At 39.2% G+C, this 18,693-nt stretch overlaps 2 protein-coding genes across 2 annotated transcripts; one reads left to right on the top strand and one right to left on the bottom strand.

Annotated features, from left to right (window-relative positions):
- Nucleotides 1-316: 316 nt before the first annotated feature.
- LOC306644606 (interferon alpha-13-like) lies at nucleotides 317-892 on the bottom strand (the record flags this gene model as incomplete). Its single annotated transcript, XM_079111655.1, has 1 exon — nucleotides 317-892. The coding sequence occupies one exon, from the start codon at nucleotides 890-892 to the stop codon at nucleotides 317-319; it is 576 nt and encodes a 191-aa protein (XP_078967781.1).
- Nucleotides 893-17,823: 16,931 nt separating this feature from the next.
- Nucleotides 17,824-18,396, top strand: LOC306645117 (interferon alpha-5-like; the record flags this gene model as incomplete). The annotated part of the gene is made up of 1 exon (XM_079112436.1): nucleotides 17,824-18,396. The coding sequence occupies one exon, from the start codon at nucleotides 17,824-17,826 to the stop codon at nucleotides 18,394-18,396; it is 573 nt and encodes a 190-aa protein (XP_078968562.1).
- Between the last annotated feature and the right edge of the window lie 297 nt (nucleotides 18,397-18,693).

Here is an 18,693-nt window from a genome sequence, read left to right as displayed (position 1 = left end):
AAATTTAATGAAAGTAGCAAAATAAAAAATTGACTAAATATGTATGTTTTATCAGACATAATTTAAAAACATATCTGAGATTATATAAACAAATATTAAGATTTTATACATAGTAAAAATTAAATAATTAAAAATACATAAATAGATTCATCATAAGGGTCATGGGTAAGGAATGTGATATTCTATAATAGTCCTGAAAATATCTAAAAAAATTCATTAAGTTCATGTCATGATAATCGCAGGAATGAGAGGCAGAATTGAAGGAGTGTGGTAAGGTGTATCCTCAGTGAGAATCATCTCCCTGTTGGACCAGGTCTCATTCCTTACTCCTTAGTCTTTCATACAAGTTTGCTGATGAAGAGAAGGATCTCACGATTTCTGCTCTGACCACCTCCCAGGCACAAGGGAGGTGTTTCCTCCCCTTCAGGTAGACAGTGAGCCTGTGGAAGTACCTCCTCAGAGCCCTCAGGGGAGCCTCTTCCACCTCCACCTGCTGGGTCACACAGGCTTTCAGGTCATCCAGCTGCTGATGGAGGCCAGTGAGGAATGTGTCCAGGAGGGTCTTCTCCCAAGCAGCAAAGGACTCCTGGGTGCTGAAGAGGTTGAAGACCTGCTGGGTCATCTCGTGGAGGACAGAGACAGCTTGAGCCTTCTTCTGCACCTGCTCACCATCCATCTGCTCCTGGGGGAAGGCAAAGTCCTTTCTGTAGCTCAGGCAGGACAAGGTGGGAACTCTCCTCATTTTCTCCAGGAGCATCAGGGTCCCCTCCTCATTTCTCTCAGGAGTTTCAAGACCCAGGTTATGGATCTGAGTCAGGTCACAGCCCAGAGCACAGGTGGACTTGTAGCTGAGCACCACCAGGGCCAGTAGGAAATCCAAGGGCAAGGCCATTGGGGATCTTGCAGATGCTGCTGGGCTGCCTGAGATGGGTGATCTTGAACCTTTGTCTCTAGGTTCTCTGAAGCCCTTGATTTGTTCCTATGTCTTAAATAGGAACCAACATACTTTCAAGTTTCTGAATGTCACCCCTGGTACTTTCTACTTGTGTTTTTGCTTTCCTTTATGCATTCACTAAATATTCTTAGAATAGGGTTTCCCAACCATTTTTTTCATTATTGATTTCCCCCTCCCCTGCCCTGAGACCCCTTTTTAGAATCATTTTCCCAATTGAAACTCCTATTAACATTTTTTTCTTTGCTTTTTTTTTTTTTTTGTACTGGGTATTGAACCCAGAAGTGCTTAACCACTGGGCCACATCCCCTGCCCTTTCTATTTCTATGTTAAGACATAGTCTCACTCAGTTGCTTAGGGCTTTGCTTAGTTGGCCTTCTTCTTTTTCAGCTGCTGGAGTCACTGGGATAGTAGGTGTGCACAACCACTCCCAGCCTATTACATTTTAATAAAATGTATACCATGTATGTATTTATATACTCAATGTATATCTCTACTTTATAAGCAAAACTGTGCAATTTAAACTTTGTATTCAACACAAATTTTAAAATGTCTAAATAAAAAAATTAAGTTAAAATTAATCTGAAAAGATTTTGGTATTGAATTTAATTTTCTGTTTACTTGCTGGCTTTTTTTAAAATTTATTGTAAACAAATGGGATACATGTTGTTTCTCTGTTTGTACATGGCGTAAAGGCATACCACTTGTGTAATCATAAATTTACATAGAGTAATGTTGTTTGATTCATTCTGTTATTTTTTCCCTTCCCCCCACCACTCCCATCCCTCTTTTCCCTCTATACAGTGCTTCCTTCCTCCATACTTGCCCCTCTCCCTAACCCTAACTCTAATCCTAACACTAACCCTTCCCTCCTCCCATTATGTGTCATCATCCACTTATTAGCGATATCATTTGTCCTTTGGCTTTTTGAGATTGGCTTATCTCACTTAGCATGATATTCTCCAATTTCGTCCATTTGCCTGCAAATGCCATAATTTTATCATTCTTTATGGCTAATATTCCATTGTATATATATACCACAGTTTCTTTATCCACTCATCAATTGAAGGGCATCTAGGTTGGTTCCACAGTCTGGCTATTGTGAATGGAGCAGCTATGAACATTGATATGGCTGTATCTCTGTAGTATGCTGATTTTAAGTCCTTTGGGTATAGGCCAAGGAGTGGGATAGCTGGGTCAAATGGAGGGTCCATTCCAAGTTTTCTAAGGAATCTCCACACTGCTTTCCAGAGTGGCTGCACTAATTTGCAGCCCCACCAGCAATGTATGAGTGTACCTTTCTCCCCACATCCTCGCCAACACCTGTTGTTGCTCATATTCTTGATAATCGCCATTCTAATTGGGGTGAGATGGAATCTTAGGGTGGTTTTGATTTGCATTTCTCTTATTACTAGAGATGTTGAACATTTTTCCATATGTTTGTTGATTGCTTGTAGATCTTCTTCTGTGAAGTGTCTATTCATTTCCTTAGCCCATTTGTCAACTGGATTATTTGAATTCTTGGAGTAGAGTTTTTTGAGTTCTTTATAGATTCTGGAGATTAGTGCTCTATCTGAAGTATGATTGGCAAAGATATTCTCCCACTCTGTAGGCTCTTTCTTCGCATTGCTGATAGTTTCCTTTGCTGAGAGAAAGCTTTTTAGTTTGAATCTATCCCAGTGGCTGATTCTAGCTTTTATTTCTTGTGCTATGGGAGTCCTGTTAAGGAAGTCTGGTCCTAAGCCGACATGTTGAAGATCTGGACCTACTTTTTCTTCTATAATCTGCAGGGTCTCTGGTCTGATTTCGAGGTCCTTAATCCATTTTGAGTTTCGTGCATGGTGAGAGATATGGGTTTAGTTTCATTCTGTTGCATACTTGCTGGCTTTAATATAACTAACCTATTTACAGAAATCATAGTGTATCAAATTCATGTGCAAAAAACATTGAACTACTTAAATCGTTTAAGTGCTATAAAATATGGAAAATTCTTTTCTTAACATTTATTTTTTGTGTACTTCACTTTACCTCCATTGAGAAAATTTTTGACTACATTCTTTGCTTGATATTTTTCAAAGAATTGATATTTTCTTGTCTTCAGTGCAGGATATAATAATTGATTTACTGAATAACATTAATATAATTAAAAAATTAGACACAAAAACTTTGTATTTAATTTTAAAAGCCCATAACACAGTCATAAGAACCGTTTTGAACATAAGAAACATCCACATGGAAGGTAACCACAGACTATCCCTACATGGAAGCCACCTTTCAGGATGTAACTTGGAGATCCAGCCACCCAGCAAAGTCCTCCAGTCCCAGTCATCTCTTTGCCACAGGTTTGGAGCACTGATCTTGCATTTACTTTTCCTATCTCCATGAACTCAATGTCCATGCTTTGCATGTCATATAAAGAAAACCTTGCGACTTATTTTTCCTAGTGCTGGATATCAAATCCAGGGCCCTTCTGAGCTTAGGCATGCACTCTAACAGGGAGCCACATCCCCAGCCTAGAAAATCCAATGAGAAAGATAATAAGGTCTAAGTTTTTGTCAAGATAATTTGTGAAATCTCAATATTTTCTCTGGATAATGGATAAGTGTTAGATGTATCAAGTTCTCCCCTAATGAAGAAGAAAACTCAAGGTTCAGTATTCTTCCTATCACTTTTCTGACAAGAAGCAAAGAATTGCTTTTTTTCCCCTCAAGCTAGTAGAGTTAAATAACATAAATCATGTTAATAAAAGAATGAAATATCTAAGTTGTGTAAAGTTTTTATGAGCACTGAGACACTGCCTCTAGAATTTCCAAAAGGATCCTTACCTTAATAATAGCAATACCCATGCTTTCCATACATACTTAACATGTACCATTGTTCAGCCTTTGAGTCACCAGAGACACCAGTGACCAAAGCAGATAGTGAGAGCGTCTTCTGTTGTTCCCATTTACAAAAGATAATGTATATCACATCTATACATACAATAGAGTTAATGGAGTTTATTAAAACATACAGAATAATGAAATTATGGCATTTTCCAGTAAATGGATGAAACCGGAAAACATGATGATAAGTGAAATAAACCAAAAGTTAAAGGCTGCCTGTTTTATCTCATATGAAGAACCTAGATAAAAAAAAAAATCCACAAACCAACAACCAAGGGCTGGGGTGTAGCTTTGTGGTACGCCTAGCATGTGTGATGCACTGGATTCAATTCTCAGCACCCATATAAATAAAAAAGGTTCATTGACAACTAATAACTAAATAACTAAATGGATAACCAAGAAAAACAAAGAAAAAATGAGGTGGGAAATTCAAAGAAAGATGAGGAGATGAGTGGTATAGAGAAAGGGAATAAGGAAAAAGAAAGAGAGGCAGGAAAAGGGAAGAACTGAGGAAAGAATCTGACCAAACTTCCCTATCTCCATATGTGAATGTAGTAAGTGAATTTCACCTTTATGTATATTCATATTACAATAACTAAAACTAACCATAAATAGAAAGAAAAGAGATCAGTAGTGTAGGGGAAAGGATATGGTGGGGGAGAAGGAAGAGACAGGAGAACTGTCAGGGACTGAATTGGTGCAAATTATATTCCATGCTTGTATAATTATGTCAAGATGAACATAAATATTATGTAAATCAATAATAAACTAATTTTATGAGGTGTAAAACCTTAAAGGCTTTGGAATGAGTAAGAATGAAAAAGCTTGTTAATTTTATTTAGCACCATTTGCTGGGTCTTACTGCCCCACGTTTTCTCTGTGAGAGGGAGAAGGAAGGACCAAGAAGCTCAACTGAAATGTCACCATTCCAGGTAGAGGAGGGGTGTTGATAAGACAGAAGTTAGTGACGCTGAAGTGGGAAAAGAAAAAGCAATAGAACTGGAAAGATTATGGATCATTTTCTTGGGTGCATAGTTGCCCATTGTCTCCAATATATTTTTGGATAGATTTTATGTAATTGATGCAGTGAAAATCATATTAATATGCTGAATACAGTGTTAAAGTTTGTAGACGAAGTGTTCCCCCAAACACTTAGTTTTCAAGACTTGGTTCCCAGTGAAGAGGAGCTCTTGGGATCATGAGGACTTTTACTTCATCAACTGAGTAACCAACTAATATCTGAATGGACTTTGGGGGAGGGGTGAGAACTGTAGGAGGCAGGGCTAGCTGGAGGAAGTGGGTCTCTAGGGCCTGCCCTGGAGGGGTTCATCTTGGACCTGAATGCTTCCTAGCTCTTTCTCTGCTCCGAAGCTGCAATGAGCTGAGCAGCTTGACCCTGTCACCATGATGTTCGGTCTTGCCTCAGGCCCAGAGCATTGGAGTTAGTTAACTAAGGAATGAAGCCTCCTGAGGCAAAATACTTTTCTTCCTATAAGTTGTTTATGTCAGGTGTTTTGTCCACAGTGACAAAAGCTGACTAACACATGTTTATTTTAAATTGTGACATAGTTATTCCATTTCCATCAAAATATTTATTACTACTGATGAGATGATGACTCCTAAACTTGTTGGTTTTGTTGATTTATCTAACATGTGATTGTTACTACACCTATGTTAAAACACATTTCATTTTCTGATATTGTTGAATTTGATAAGAATTCTTTTTACTACCATTTATAATTTTTCTAGTTTTATACATATTACAATCTCTTGTGGGTATTCATAACCAAATTGCCATGGACATGAAGACTGATACATTTCCATTATTAACTGAAAGTAGGAAAATGCATCAGTGACTCTATTACTTAAAACCAAAAAAAAAAAAAAAAAAAAAAAATTGGTCAAAATCAGTTGACAATACAACATGAATCATGAAAATGTAAAGTGCAAATGGGGTGTGTATAATTCCAAAGAAAAATTGAACAATTATAATAGGAATAAAAAATAATTTACAATATCAGTTGTCAAACAGAAAATATAATTTTGCATTGAAATTCCATTCTGCTAGGAGTATGTGTGGGGTAGCACAACTCACTTAACCTCTTAACCCAGTTTTCTTATAAATAAAATGGGTTCAAAATGGGTTCTAAACAAATACTTCCATCTCAAAGACCTTAGCACAATATCTTCCATAGACTGAGGATTTAAAATTATGTAGGCATTCTCTAATTTTTCTTTCCTGTCTAGGAGGATACCACTTGTTTTTCCAGAGAATTCTCACGCCTTTTCCCCCTAAAGAGGTCACTAACCAATCTTTACGGAGGCATTCTGAAAGCCCATAATTCTGTCATGAGTTCTGCAGAGGTTGAAGAATGGCTCTTTTCACTTTAAAGAAGGACTTTTACGTGCAGTCAGGAAATGGTGACTTGCACTAATACCTGGGAGTGAGAACGAACATCTCCCTGGAAGTGCAGAAGACTCATGGTGTTTCCTTTTGATTCTGGCTCCTGGCACACCCCCTCTTTTGCCCCCAGCATCCCTGGACACATTCCCATAGCATCACAGCTTCCTTCCTGTCTCAGGTAGAATTCCCAGGGCACCCTTGTCATTGTCTCCCTTCACCTGCCTGCCCATTCACACAGAGCTGCTTTCTGGTGTGTTGCGGTTTCAGCTTCGTGGTTTCCCTAAAGAGCAGCACAGCACAAGTAGGAAGCAGAAGTTCCATAAACCATCTAGGTTTTGCAGAGACATCTGCTGGAAAGCTCTCCTTAATTTCTGTTGCATGTGATGTCATAGTAGCTGTACCCACAAGAAACAGAAAGCAGCATCCACTGCGTACAGGCTAAGGGAAACTTTCAGGGTAGAGCTCCCCCTGGTGGCCTAATGTGACAAGGGCAGTGACAGATTTGGGGGCAGATTTCTGATCTATGCAGAAGTCTAACCACAGCATGGGTTTATCCTATACGCAGAGACTACTTAAGGGCAAAGATAATGGTTACCATGTATGTAAGGATGTGTATCAGAGTAGTGACACCTCACCTCTCTCAGGAACTACCTTCAAAAACATGATATTTTTAAAAAAGAAAGGAATTCTGGAAAGAGTTCTGGAGAAGACTGAAGAATAGTCACTCTCCACATGGAAGATAACTCTTACTTGTAGGTTGAGTCAGAACATGACAGCTTGTAGACCGTTCTGGAGAAGTTAGTCTCTGAAACTGACTGGAAATAGGTACGGTACTCCCCTGGATGATTCTGATGGCTGGCCCATTCCTCCTTATTTGCTCTGGCTCACATTCCTCCATTAGGACATCACAATAATCATTTTCCCCTTCTTCCAGGATTCCCCACTTGGGGTGTTCCTTCCCTCCTCATTAGCCTGCTCTGCACATTCATACAGCTGTTTTCTCTTCCCTCGTGGTTTCTTTTCATCAATTTCCCTTTAGTAGTACAGATACCACGTTTGACAGCAAAAGTTGAGTCCAAGTTCTCAGTTTGTCAGAAACTCCTATGTGAGTGGTTCTTGTTCACTCCTTATGAATATTTTTGGAAAGGGGGACTTGTCCCCGTTACAATGATGTCACAGTAGATGCAGCTAGAAGGAAATGGCAAGATCCACTGTCCTCTCAGGCTATGACAAGGTCACAGAGGAGGATCACCATCTGCTTGCCACCAAGACTGAGGAGGTCAGCAAGTCTGTGGAGAGCTGGCATTGTTGGGCTGCAGCAGTGTTGGTCTCCAGAGGGGGAAAAGGCACAAGTGTCTTACCTAGTGGGGAAAAGAGGCTCTTTTCTTTAATATTGGAATGAACTACTTTCTTTGGTATTTAATCTTAGGGAAAATGCTCCCAGTTTCAGGCAGATTCTGTTCTCTGAGCAAAGGTCAGGTCTGTGGAGACAAAGGGTAGAATGCAACTTGTTTGGTGGTCCAGGCCCTCCTGACCCATCAGTACCTCCATTTTCTCAGGACACAGGACAGGAGGCAGGAGAGCTGCCCACCTGGTGTGGAGCTGAAAAGATAGGACAATGTGGTGAATGGTGCATTAACTCCTTATTAAGAGCAAATTGTCCCTTGTACCAATTCCTTCCTACTGTCAGATTCCATTCTTTTACTTTACAGCCAACATGAAGATGTTGGTGCTCCTCTGCATAGGTCATGAGCTTGTATCGGTTCTGCCTGGACGTGGCCATCAGAGCACAGAGGAGAGTAAAGGACTTCGGAGGACACAGCTGACCGCTGACCCAGTGGACTCTGGGTAGGACCAGGAGGGTTTCAGGCTCTCTTTCAGCACTGAGATTGGTACATGGATCAGGATGTGATTGTGAACAGCACAGGGGAAAGGAGGGGACTTTGCTTGGGCTGAGGTCTCTGAAATCTCACCCTGAGATGAGACTAGAGCTTTCCATTGCTTCCCTCACATTGCTGGGCTAGAGAGCCCCAGTTTATTTAGAAATTTTGGCCCCTTTCATTCTTTCCTTGTCTACTCCTTGTGAGGTAACTAGTTTAGGACCAGGGTTCTGTTGATGCTTTCTTGATGAACCTGACTGTCTTTGAGCACTGACATCTTTCAACCATTATGACTTCTTCCATTCTTTGCTTAGTACTTACTGACACTTCATGCAATTTTTTATCATATTCATATCATATTTTATGTTTATATAATTTGGAAAAATTATATGAAAACTTCATAATATAACTTTTCACTGAAAATCAGTGTGGGCACATATTGCTTCAAATCCTAATTATAGTAACCTCGTATATATTCAACAGAATGGGGAACGTTGAGGTAGGGTGGAGGGAGTGTGGGGCACAGGTGGGCTATGGGGAGGGAATCAACACTGAGGTGTCAAGTGTTCCTCACTACAGACACAGGCTGTGCTTCACCCACCCCCATCCACACCCTGGAACATCCAGCCCAATAAGAAGGGGCACCAAAAGATAGGAGGAGTGTACAAAGGGGCCAGGGATCACAACACAGCACAACCTGGAGACAATCAAGTTTTTCGAACTGCATGACCAGGAATGTGAACATGGCTGCACTTGACTCTTCTTGTCTACTAAAGCCTGAGTTATGAAGGTCAGTACCCACTGATGTTCAGCCTAGCACAGAAACAGTAATGAGAAGAGGACCTGTCCATTCCTCTTTACCCAATGAACTGTCAAAGAATCCAGCAGCTTAACTGTGTTTCTGTTTATAGGTTTCCATGTTCTTATTCCACCAACAAGTGACTACACTCAGAATACAACTCTTATGTGGTCACAATATCGGATCTCATGTCTAAAAACAGGAAGTTGAAGGAACCAGCATGAGAACATGGAAGGATAAGATAGATACTATATGTGTCTACTGGAACACTGGCTGGTCCTCAGGATATGGAACCAAATCAATTGAGTCTGTTTTTTCTTCAGAAGACAACATCTGATTTCTGGATTCAGAATCATTCAGCTAGTCTCCTGTAACACAGAGAGATGACTGAAGTGAAGGCTGGGGCAGAATCCTCCCCCAGAGATAAGGACAGCATCAGTGTCCCCAGCATGGGTGACAGGGAGAGCACAGTAGACTGCAGAGCCCTGGCAGGGTGGAGGGTTGCTCCAGTAGGGCCAGCACAGCGCCCAGCAAGGGAGACTATTCATGAGGCCAGAGCAACCCACGGAATCTCTCAGTCCTAGTCGTGATGCAGCTCCTTTAAAAACAAGCAATATGTGAACAGCACTTGAACTACAGGGTCACGGGCAGGCATTTGAGAACATTCAGCAACAATGGGGCACCTCCTTTACTTTTTATCATTATGCATTTATTTTCAGTCTTTACACTGGTACTTTCTAAATGTCCATGGTAGTGGAACTCATAGTGATATATTCATATCTGCACATAACTTACTGTGGTCAATGTCTTTGACCAGTGCCTCCCTTTTCCTTCCCCTCTTTCCTCATCTGAATCCTGATTTTCACTCCTCTGGTCTCCCTTCTATTTCCTTTATAATTCTTTTTCTTCCCCCCTCCGTTTTTGTTTTTTGTTTTTTTTCCCTCTCCAGCTTCTACTTTTGAGAGAAAACATACAAACCGTGACCTTTTGAGTCTGGCTGATTTTCTTAACAATGATATTTGGGTCTACCCATGTAACTGAAAATGTCACGATTTTTCTTTTTCTTTATGGCTGCACAAAACTCTATTATATATGTATATACCACATTTTCCTCATCCACTCATCTCTTGATGAACACCTAGACTGGTTTCGTAACTTGGCGATTGTGAATTGGAACTTTTTATCTTAACTCCCTTATCTACTTCACCCATGCTGTGTCTTCTTCTTGGTTCAGAAATTCCACGTGCCTCACTGGTCTTCTTTTTATTTAGATGAGTCTTTCGGATACGCTTGTCTCAACTCTCCCTGTGGTATTGACACTAGATCTTAGGTTAAGTACTCCAGATTCATATTTTTTGCCAATAGATTCTATAAAGGAGTGTTACTGAGAGGACTGAGTTACCACTTGCAAGGATCTAACAACAGTGACTGGTCTTCCATTCTGTTGATTTCAGCTTTCTGAAGGTGGTCGTTTCAGTGTCTGAGTGTATCATTATCTTGGTGAAGCACTCAGGTGAGGATGATCTGCCATACAGGCTGAGTGTTGGAGTGACTTGCATTGGTGATCAACCTTCTGTGAGTTGGTTTTTGTGACTCTCCTCTGTTATCCTCAGAGTTGCCCACATCTGGATTAAATGCAAGCTGGAGGCAGTATAAAAGTGATAATAGGCAAAACAAACCGGAAAAACATGTGCTATGATAAAAAAAGGATACACATACATGAAAAAAATGTTCGGTATCTTTAGCAATCAGAGAAATGCAAATCAAAACCACCTTAAGATTCCATCTCACCCCAATTAGAATGGCGATTATCAAGAATACAAGCAACAACAGGTTGTGTGAGGATGTGGGGAGAAAGGTACACTCATACATTGCTGGTGGGGTTGCAAATTAGTGCAGCCACTCTGGAAAGCAGTGTGGAGATTCCTTAGAAAACTTGGAATGGAACCACCATTTGACCCAGCTATCCCACTCCTTGGCCTATACCCAAAGGACTTGAAATCAGCATACCACAGAGATACAGCCACATCGATGTTCATAGCTGCTCAATTCACAATAGCCAGACTGTGGAACCAACCTAGATGTCCTTCCATTGATGAATGGATAAAGAAACTGTGGTATATATATACAATGGAATATTACTCAGCCATAAAGAATGATAAATTATGGCATTTGCAGGCAAATGGATGAAATTGGAGAATATCATGCTAAGTGAGATAAACCAATCTCAAAAAGCCAAAGGAGGAATGATATCGCTAATAAGTGGATGATGACTCATAATGCGGGGAGGGAAGGGTTAGTGTTAGAGTTAGAGTTAGGGTTAGGGAGGGGGACAAGTATGGAGGAAGGAAGCACTGTATAGAGGAAAAAGAGGGGTGGGAGGAGTGGGGGGAAGGAAAAAAATAACAGAATGAATCAAACAACATTACTCTATGTAAATTTGTGATTACACAAATGGTATGCCTTTACTCCATGTACAAACAGAGAAACAACATGTATCCCATTTGTTTACAATAAAAAAAAAAAAAACTGCTCTAAGACTTCATCTCACTCCAGGCACAATGGCAATTATCAAGAATACAAATAACAACAAATGTTGGTGAGGATGTTGGGGGGAAGGTATGCTCATACATTGCTGGTGGGAATGCAAATTGGTGCTATCCCACTTCTTGGTTTATACCTAAAGTACTTAAAAATCAGCATATTACCAGGATGCAACCACATCAGTGTTTATAAGAGCTCAATTCATAATAGCTAAACTATGGAACAAACCTAGATACCCTTCAACAGATGAATGGATAAAGAAAATGTGGATATATATATATATATATATATATATATATATATGATGGACTATTACTCAGCCATAAAGAAGAATGAAATTGTGGCATTTTCCAGGAACTGGATGGAGCTGGAGAATATCATGATGAGCAAAATAAGCCAATCCCAAAGAACCAAAGGCTGAATGTTGTTCTGATATGTGGATGCTAATTCACAATGGGGGGTGGCTAGGGAAGAATAGAGCTATTTCAGATTTAGGTAGAGGTGAGTGAAGGAAGGGGAGTGGGTATGGGGGTAGGAAGGATAGTAGAAGGAATCAGACATTATTAACCTATGTACATATATAATCATACAACTTCTGGGATTCTACATCATGTATAACCAGAAGAATGAGAAATTATACTCCATTATATATGATGCATCAAAGTACTTTCTACTGTCATCTATAACTAATTAAAACAAATAAAAATTTAATTAAAAATACACAGACTGTGGGATATAATAGAAAAAAAAGAAATTATTCCACAAAAACAGCTAAATAAACTTCAACAAAGAGGTCAAGAGCACACATTAGAGGGAAAAAAATCTCTTCAATCAATACTGGCAGGAAAACAGTGCATACATATGAAGAAGGGTGGAACCAGACTCCAGTTACACACCAGTTACAAAGATCAATTCAAATCGCAACGACAACGGAAAAGAAAGACCCCAAACTATGAAACAATAGATTAAAATATAGGGGAGCAATGGAAGGATACAGAGATATTTTGATAAGATTCTTTTTTTGTTGTTGTTTTTTTAATTTATTTTTATTGTAAACAAATGGGATACATATTGTTTCAGTTTGTACATGGAGTAACAGCATACCATTTGCATATTCATATATTTACATAGGGGAATGATGTTTGATTCATTCCGTTAATTTTTCCTTCCCCCCAACCCCTCCCACCTCTCTTTTCCCTCTATATAGTCCCTCCTTCCTCCATTCTTGTCCCCCTCCCACCCCCCAATTAAGTGTCATCATCCGCTTATCAGTGAGATCATTCCTCTTTTGGATTTTTGAGATTGGCTTATCTCACTTAACATGATATCTCCAATTTCATCCATTTGCCTGCAAAGGCCATAATTTTATTATTCTTTATAGCTGAGTAATATTCCATTGTGTATATATATATATATATATATATACATATATATATACACCACAGTTTCTTCATCCATTCATCAATTGAAGGACATCTAGGTTGGTTCCATAGTCTGGCTATTGTGAATTGAGCTGCTATGAACCTTGATGTGGCTCCTTTGAAATGTGAACCGAAAAACAAGAAAATCTTTCTGCTATTAAGACAGTTAAGGTCTGGGGTTTTATCTTCGTGGTACAGCGCTTGCCTAGTACATGTGAGTCACTGGTTTGGATCCACAGAACGACATATTAAATAAATAAATAAATAAATAAATAAATAAATAAATAAATAAATAAATAAGAAAATTAAAAAGACAGCTGAAATGTATCTCCCCTTAGAAATGTCTGAAAGACAGAGCCAACTTCCAACTAAGACTAAGCAGGAAAAGATCACTTCCATCCATATGTTCTTGGGGTGGGTTTATGCATATGTCATATGCCACCCCCAAAAACCCCAGGGTGCAAAGATGTTGGGGAAGGCATTATTGCTGGATAACTTCGGAAGACAAGACAAGTTCTTTGAAAGACCAGTCTTCATTTTCACACTGTGTGTACTAAACCTGTTTTAAGTAGGAAAAATAACCTATTTCTTGAAGTATGTCCTTTAGAAAATTAATTCTGTTCCAAAGTCTCATTCCACAAAGTTGAATGTCATGAGAAAAGATGTCATTTGTTAAGGTACTTACAATCATCAACTCTGTGAAAGAGTCACTTAAGTTGCTTCTTAAAGTCAGGTTACTGTTAGGGTTAGGGTTAGCCAAAGTTATGGGCTAAAGTGCTTGGAGCATATGCAAAATATTAAGTCATGTCCTTATTACCTGGGGAGAGAAGAAAGTATGATCAGACTTTTCCTTTCAGGTCCTTGATGATCACTAAAACAAAAGGGGACATTGAGTTTCCAAATTGTAACCAGGACACTGTTAATCATTCAGACGTTCTGAATATTAAAATTACACATTTGAAGAAAATATCTCTGCAAGGAAATGGTTGTTCTTTTCTTTTCCCAAAATGCCTCAAAATCCTCAATTGTAGCTTTTCCCCAAGAATCATGAAGAATTGAAAAAGTGTCTTCATGTCTAATGTCTTTTCAAATCATATATCTTATGTGCAATGGCATTATTTTTTATACCAGTATTAAACAATATTCCCTTCATAAATATAGAATGAGCTCCTTAATTCATTTAGATTGGATAAAATGCCTAGGTTTGAAGATTACTGTGCTCAAAAATAACGTCTGAATTCCAGAGGAGGTAGGTATTCTGAGGAAAAATAGGCCTACTTGTTAAAATCTCCATCCCTGGTTGTCAGAAGAGGGAATATAATCATGTGTACAGAACAAGGAGAATCTTGTCAGGAGAAACCTTGGATCAAGGATGTAAAATCCACTGTTTTTTCAGCCTCAAGCAGTGTTCTACTTATTGCATGCCAAATCTGGAAATCCAACTGAAATGGAGTCCATGGCCCATAGAAATAAATAAAGATAAAGGAAGAAAACGCTAATTTACTCTGAGTGCATTTGTGTGTGTGTGTGTGTGTGTTTGTGTGTGTGTGTGTGTGTAGACCTGGAAGAATGGAAGGATAAAGGTGAGTAGTTTTCACATCAGTCAGTATCCACCAATGGATATTGACTCATCAGAGAGTCAAATGCAGAGCTTCCTCCATTTCTGGGTTCATTTAGGTCAAATTGTGTTTGACCACTGCAAATACGTTCTTCTCCCCAACATCTTTTCTTTTGTTTTAACCTGACATTTTCCATTATTTGGGCCCACTTCTCCAAATAAGTCTCTATAATGAACCCAGCAGCAAATTTATAGGCTATAAACAGGAAGCATGAAGCAACTAGCAAGGCAGGTGACCCAGAGCCTTTTGTCATCTCAGTCCTCCACCTTGAGTACGCTGGACTCTCCTCATCACTCCCATTTCCACACCCTTAATTACCTTGGTGAGCCTCATCAGCTGTGAGTTCTGAGCCTTAGCTCTTTGCTTTAGTTGTAATTTTTCTCAAGCCTCTGGCTTGGTCATGACTCACAGCCTTGGGCTTGTGATGAAAGGAATGCAGAACGTTATGAATATTTGAATGCAAGCATAAAAATATTTAAATTTCCAAGAATTGTTCATAAATAATCACTGAGGTGCACACTCTGTTTAACAAACACATTTAAGTTCTTGAAGATACATTTGAAGGAAGACAAACCAGGGTTCAACATTGGTAAGTAAAGCAGAGCCAATTTTGAGATTACGTAACATGCCTGGCAAAAGTGAAGGGGAGGAACGGAAGCTGAATTGAAAGACTGCCATTGGTGAGGCAGGGCTCTGCTGGAAAATATTGATCAGTCTAGCAATCAGCTCTGGCTCTCATGGCCAGAAATGTCCCCAGAGAGCAAGTGAGAGCTGGGGACTGAGAGAAAGGCGCACTGGGTTCCAGCAGCGACTCCCTATTCATGAGCCACCTGCACTTCCAATTTTCTTTTGTAAATGGGACAACGGCAGAAGCTCTCACTGCTTTGGTCACTGGTTTCTCTGGTGACTTGATGGGCTGAGCACATGGAACATGTTTGATATATGAAAAGCAAGTGTATTGCTACTAGTAAGGTAAGGGTCAATTTTGCAAAATCTCAGAGCAGTGTATGACTAAAAACAAACACTTTACACAACTTAGATATTTCTTTTTATTAACATAATCTATTATATAACTCCCTTCACTTGGGGAAAATAAATTTTGAAAGTACATATTCCTTGCTTCTTGTCAGAAAAATGACAGGAAGAATATTGATCCTTGAGGTTTTTCTTCCTTAGGGGAGAACAAACAAATTTCATCTAACACTTATCATTATCTACAGAAAATACTGAGATTTCACAAATTAGCCTTTCTTGCATATGAACTTGTGATTTTATTGTTTTGTGCTTCCTGACTCTTTGAAACCTGGATTCAGCAAAGCTGAATATAAGTCCTGGATGAGGGTTTAATTACTCTTTAAGCTCACACCTGCTTGATACTTTCCTTTACATTGTTTTACCCATCTCACCTCTCCTTTAGCCCATCCCATAATTTCCATCTTTGCTGAGAAGAAAGTCGTTATTTTTAGTCTTTTTTTCAAAGTGAGATATAGTTTTCCTTATATTTTTATCACCTCTAAACATACATTTGTGCTTTTTTGTGTCCCGAGTCAATGGGAGGCAAAAAGTGAAAACTTTGCTTTCTAAGAAAAAGAAAATGAGACAGAAAATACCTGTGTCTTGCTTGCTATATAGAACAATTGCATAGGCCATTGACCTTGATATCTTTAGATCCCAGTCTTGGCATTTAGGAAAAAGTTGATTTCCTTTGGTTTTATAAGACTCTATTAGGATTGGACCTCTGCAAATTCTTTAAAAAGTTGGTAATTAAATGAAAAAAAAATTGATGACTTTTTCTCAATATTGTTTTGTCATTGTCATGGAATTGGTTCCATAAGTGTGAAAATTACTCCTTTGAGGTCTGAATAAATCTTATTTATTATAATGGTTTGTGGTGCACAAAGCCCTACACTATCTAACAAAATCTTATACCTTAGTATCATTTCTCACTAGGTTTTCTAGGCTGGGGATGTGACTCTCTGGTAGAGTGCTTGCCTAGCCTAACAGGGTTCAGGATTTGATCCCCAGCACTGGGAAAAAGAAGTCATTAGGCTTTCTTTTGTATAATATGGAAAGCATGGACGCTGAGTTCATGGAGATAAGAAAAGTATATGCAAAATCAGTGCTTCAAACCTGTGACAAATAGATGGCTGGGATTGGAGGACTTTCCTGAGTAGCTGGATCTTCAAGTTATGTCCTGAGAGGTAGTCTCCGTGTATGAATGGGCTGTCATTATCTTTCATGTAAATGTTTGTTATGTTAGACTCTCAGTACTTATGAATATGTTGGGGGCTTTCAGAATTAAATACAGTTTTGTATCCTATTAATTTTATTAATATTATTCAACAACCCAATAAGTATGTCCTGTAGTGAAGAGAAGGAAATAACAATTATCTGAAGTATATCAAGCAAAGAGAGCATTCAAAAATTTTCTCATTGAACATAAAGCAAGGTACACCAGAAATAAATGTTAAGAAAACAATTTTCCATAGCTTGCAGCACTTAAATGATTTTAAGTATTTCATTACATTGCTATATTACGTTTTCATAAAGTGTTTATTTGCACTTGAATTTGATACATATGATTTCTATAAGTAAGTTAGTTTTATTAAAGTCACTGAGTAAATTTGTTCTGAAAATTAAGTTCAATGCCAATAGCTTTTCCGCTTAACTTTGAACTGAATTTTTAAAAAAACATTTTAAACTCTACATTGAATACAAAGTTTAAATTCAACACTAACTTATAAATTAGTCATATTCATTGGGTATATAAATACAAATATAGTATACCTGTTATTAAAATATAATAGGCTGGGTGTGGTTGTGCATACATTTAATCCCAGTGACTCCAGAGTCTGAAACAAGAGGATTGAAAGTTCCAGACCAGTCTCAGCAAAGGAGTGAGGCTCTGAGGAACTTAATGAGATCCTGTCTCAAAATAAAATAAAAGAGCACAGATGTGGTTAAGTGGTAAAGTGCATCTGGGTTCTAGCCCCAATATCTCCCCCGCCCCCCCCCCCCCAAAAAAAAAACCTAATAGGAATTTCAGTTCAGAAAATAACACTAAAAAGGTGTCTGGGAGCAGGGGATGAATAATAAATAATGAAAAAATGGTTGGGAAACACTGCTTTGTACACATGTAGTGAAAGCATAAAGGAAAGTAAAAACAGAAATGGAAAGTTTTGGGGATGACATTCAGGAAATTGAAAGTATATTGGTTCCTATTTAAGACATGGGACCAAATCAAGGGCTTCAGAGAACCTAGAAGCAAGGTTCAGGATAACCCACCTCAGGCAGTCCAGCAGCATCTGCAAGATCCCCAATGGCCTTGCCCTTGGATTTCCTGCTGCCCCTGGTGGTGCTCAGCTACAAGTCTATCTGTGCTCTGGGCTGTGACCCGACTCAGATCTACAACCTGGGTCTTGAAACTCCTGAGAGACATGAGGAGGGGGCCCTGATGCTCCTGGAGAAAATGAGGAGAGTTCCCACCTTGTCCTGCCTCAGCTACAGAAAGGACTTTGCCTTCCCCCAGGAGCAGTTGGGTGGTGAGCAGGTGCAGAAGGCTCAAGCTGTCTCTGTCCTCCACGAGATGACCCAGCAGGTCTTCAACCTCTTCAGCACCCAGGAGTCCTTTGCTGCTTGGGACAAGACCCTCCTGGACACATTCCTCACTGGCCTTTATCAGCAGCTGGATGACCTGAAAGCCTGTGTGACCCAGCAGGTGGAGGTGGAAGAGGCTCCCCTGAGGGCTCTGAGGAGGTACTTCCACAGGCTCACTGTCTACCTGAAGGGGAGGAAACACCTCCCTTGTGCCTGGGAGGTGGTCAGAGCAGAAATCGTGAGATCCTTCTCTTCATCAGCAAACTTGTATGAAAGACTAAGGAGTAAGGAATGAGACCTGGTCCAACAGGGAGATGATTCTCACTGAGGATACACCTTACCACACTCCCTCAAGTCTGCAGTTTCAAAGAGTCATTCCTGCAGTAATTTTGACAAGAAAATTCAACCAATTTGTCAGATGTAATCAGGAGTTTATGCAACATTGGTTTCAAATCTATATGAACTAGACTTATATCCTTGCTGTTCTCTATTTATCAGTTTAAATATATATTTATTTAAGTATTTATAAAATTTAATTTATTTTGTCTATATGTTATGTTATACTTTTATAATATGATTAATAAAATTGATC

Source organism: Sciurus vulgaris, assembly GCF_902686455.1.
Source record: "Sciurus vulgaris genome assembly, chromosome: 15".
Taxonomy (NCBI): domain Eukaryota; kingdom Metazoa; phylum Chordata; class Mammalia; order Rodentia; family Sciuridae; genus Sciurus; species Sciurus vulgaris.
This window is presented reverse-complemented; position numbering and strand designations above follow the sequence as displayed.